The 2,489-nt window shown below is 31.6% G+C and overlaps 1 protein-coding gene across 1 annotated transcript; it reads left to right on the forward strand.

The window, feature by feature from the left end:
- Positions 1-484: 484 nt before the first annotated feature.
- On the forward strand, positions 485-1,174 carry LOC139896022 (ethylene-responsive transcription factor 1B-like). Its single transcript, XM_071878600.1, has one exon. It carries the CDS (start codon positions 563-565, stop codon positions 1,091-1,093), a length of 531 nt encoding a protein of 176 aa, XP_071734701.1. The 5' UTR covers positions 485-562; the 3' UTR covers positions 1,094-1,174.
- Positions 1,175-2,489: the final 1,315 nt, after the last annotated feature.

Genomic DNA, 2,489 nt, shown 5'->3' on the forward strand with positions numbered 1-2,489 from the left:
ATTATAATAAAATAATAAAATGTTGAAAAATACTGAATCAATAAAAAAAGGGAATATCCTGATAAAAAGGTAGAACTTGGACTTACTTATATCTGACTCGGGAAGCATTGAAGTTCTTTACTGTATATACTTTTACAAAATATATCTCTATTATTGATCTTTTTAACGGCGGTCAGGGGTTGAATATTTTCTACAAATGCTTATATATTATGACGTCACCTTTAGTCTGATCTTAATTTGTTGACCAGCCGCCACTAAAAACAAAAAATGTTTAACCCTCCCTTTGTTGGGCCCACAACGTATAACGACCCGTACATGCCTCATTTTATTAATTTTTCTCTTTATATACCAACACCTTTAAACGTCATATCCAATATCCAAATATTACAATAACAAACACATAATTTAAAAAAAAAAAAAAAAAACATATTCAACTCCTAAAAACATGGATCCCTCTTTTTTCCACCACTTCTCACCTGAAACATCATCTTCTGATTTCTTGTATAACAATCCATTCTTATATAATCAACACTTACCATTTAACGACAACGATTCGCAAGAGATGCTTCTTCTCGGTATCATTTCTGACACGGTGGGCCACCACCAGTCTCCGCGTCAAACACACCATGTTGTAAAAGATGATCAAGAAGTTTGTTTTGGGACCGAAAATGAATGCAGTTACAGAGGGGTTAGAAGACGACCATGGGGTAAGTACGCAGCCGAAATACGAGACTCCACACGAAACGGAGTTAGGGTTTGGTTAGGAACATTTGATACTGCTAAAGAGGCAGCTTTAGCGTACGATCAAGCCGCGTTTGCTGTCCGTGGTTCGAGTGCGGTCCTTAATTTCTCGGCAAATGTTGCGTATGAGTCATTAAAGGAGATGGATTATAAGTATGAGGAAGGTAGTTCGCCAATTTTGGCATTAAAGAATAAATACAAGATCAAGAGGAAATTGTCGATGAAGAAGAATAATAAAAAAGAGATGAAGGTTGAAAACGTTGTCGTATTGGAGGATTTAGGAAGAGACTACTTGGAAGAATTATTAGGGTTCTCAGATCAGAGCTGTAGCAGCAGTAGTTCAAGTGGTTGAAAATGAACGGATCATGCAATATATACGTGGCCTACAACTTTAATTATATGTTTTTGATCACTCACACGCGTACACACATATATATACCTTTTATTCATATATATCTATTTAGAAAGTATTTAAGTTTGGAAAATATAAGAGAAAGAGGAAAGTTGTGACAACTGAAGATAGTAGCATGCTAAACGATGTAATTATATTGTTTAATGAAGACAATAGCAAGGATTAGCTTAAACAATGTAAACATTGTATGCGTTACGAGAGTTGGAAGGGTTGTCGTTAATAAATTCTTTTATAATAATATATAAATAATATAATATAATTAATGCATGTGACTTAACGGTGTCGATCAACGATGTATATATAATTTTTTAACTTTAAGCTTAAGGATGAAATACTTGAAATTATACCGTGTATACTTACAATTTGATGAAACTGAAATCACTAAAGAGGACAAATATGATAGACAGTGGAGAAATGGTGGCTGTCCGAGTTGTTATTTTCATCATATACCGAGGCGGCTGGGTACCAAGGAAAAAGGTGAATGCGTTGAATCCGGATGATAAGATTTTGCTACAAATGGCGGATTATAGGGATCTTAATGAGGCGCTCAACAATATTACTTACCTTTAAAACTAAAGTAATTGATTGAAGTTGATGAGTTATTTTAAGATCTTGCATCATATATATGTGTATCATGAATATCTAACGATATAACCAGCAAAGTCAATGCTCGAGCAAGCTGTTAGGGTTGTTATAAACCAAGTTGTTTGGGTTGTTACAGATAAAGTTAGTTAGATAATTTGTCTTATCATGTTTATATGTAACAAGTTGTTTTATTGACCGAGGACATGACTTCTGATAGGAATGTGTGACGACCCGAAAATTTTCGATCAAATTTAAACTTAATCTTTATATGTTTCCGACACGATAAGCAAAGTCTGTAATATCGATTCTCAAAATTTTTGAACTAATGTTATATATTCAGTTAACATTTGACTATTGACCGACATTTCACGAACATCTATTTTTAAACAGATATATATATATATATATATATATATATATATATATATATATATATATATATATATATATATATATATATACATACAATAAGTTGGAATATTAAGTATTCATAAATAACTTGCAATGCGTATTTAAAAACTGATTTATGTATATTAAATAAAGATATATACATATATATAATTTCAATTTATTTAGTAAACGATAGTACATTCGTTTATTGATTCGATTGATATTTAGATAAGTTAACTAAAACGTTTAAGATGAACAAGTAAAACACTATTTGATACAGTAAAACGCTATTTGTTACAGTAAAATACTATTTGCTACAGTAAAAATGACTTTGCTACAGTAAAACACTATTGGCTACAGT

Source organism: Rutidosis leptorrhynchoides, chromosome 3 (assembly GCF_046630445.1).
Source record: "Rutidosis leptorrhynchoides isolate AG116_Rl617_1_P2 chromosome 3, CSIRO_AGI_Rlap_v1, whole genome shotgun sequence".
Classification (NCBI taxonomy): domain Eukaryota; kingdom Viridiplantae; phylum Streptophyta; class Magnoliopsida; order Asterales; family Asteraceae; genus Rutidosis; species Rutidosis leptorrhynchoides.

Bases quoted from the DNA above. Each gene is read 5' to 3' on its own strand.
- LOC139896022 (XM_071878600.1), top strand. From the start codon at position 563: ATGCTTCTTCTCGGTATCATTTCTGACACGGTGGGCCACCACCAGTCT.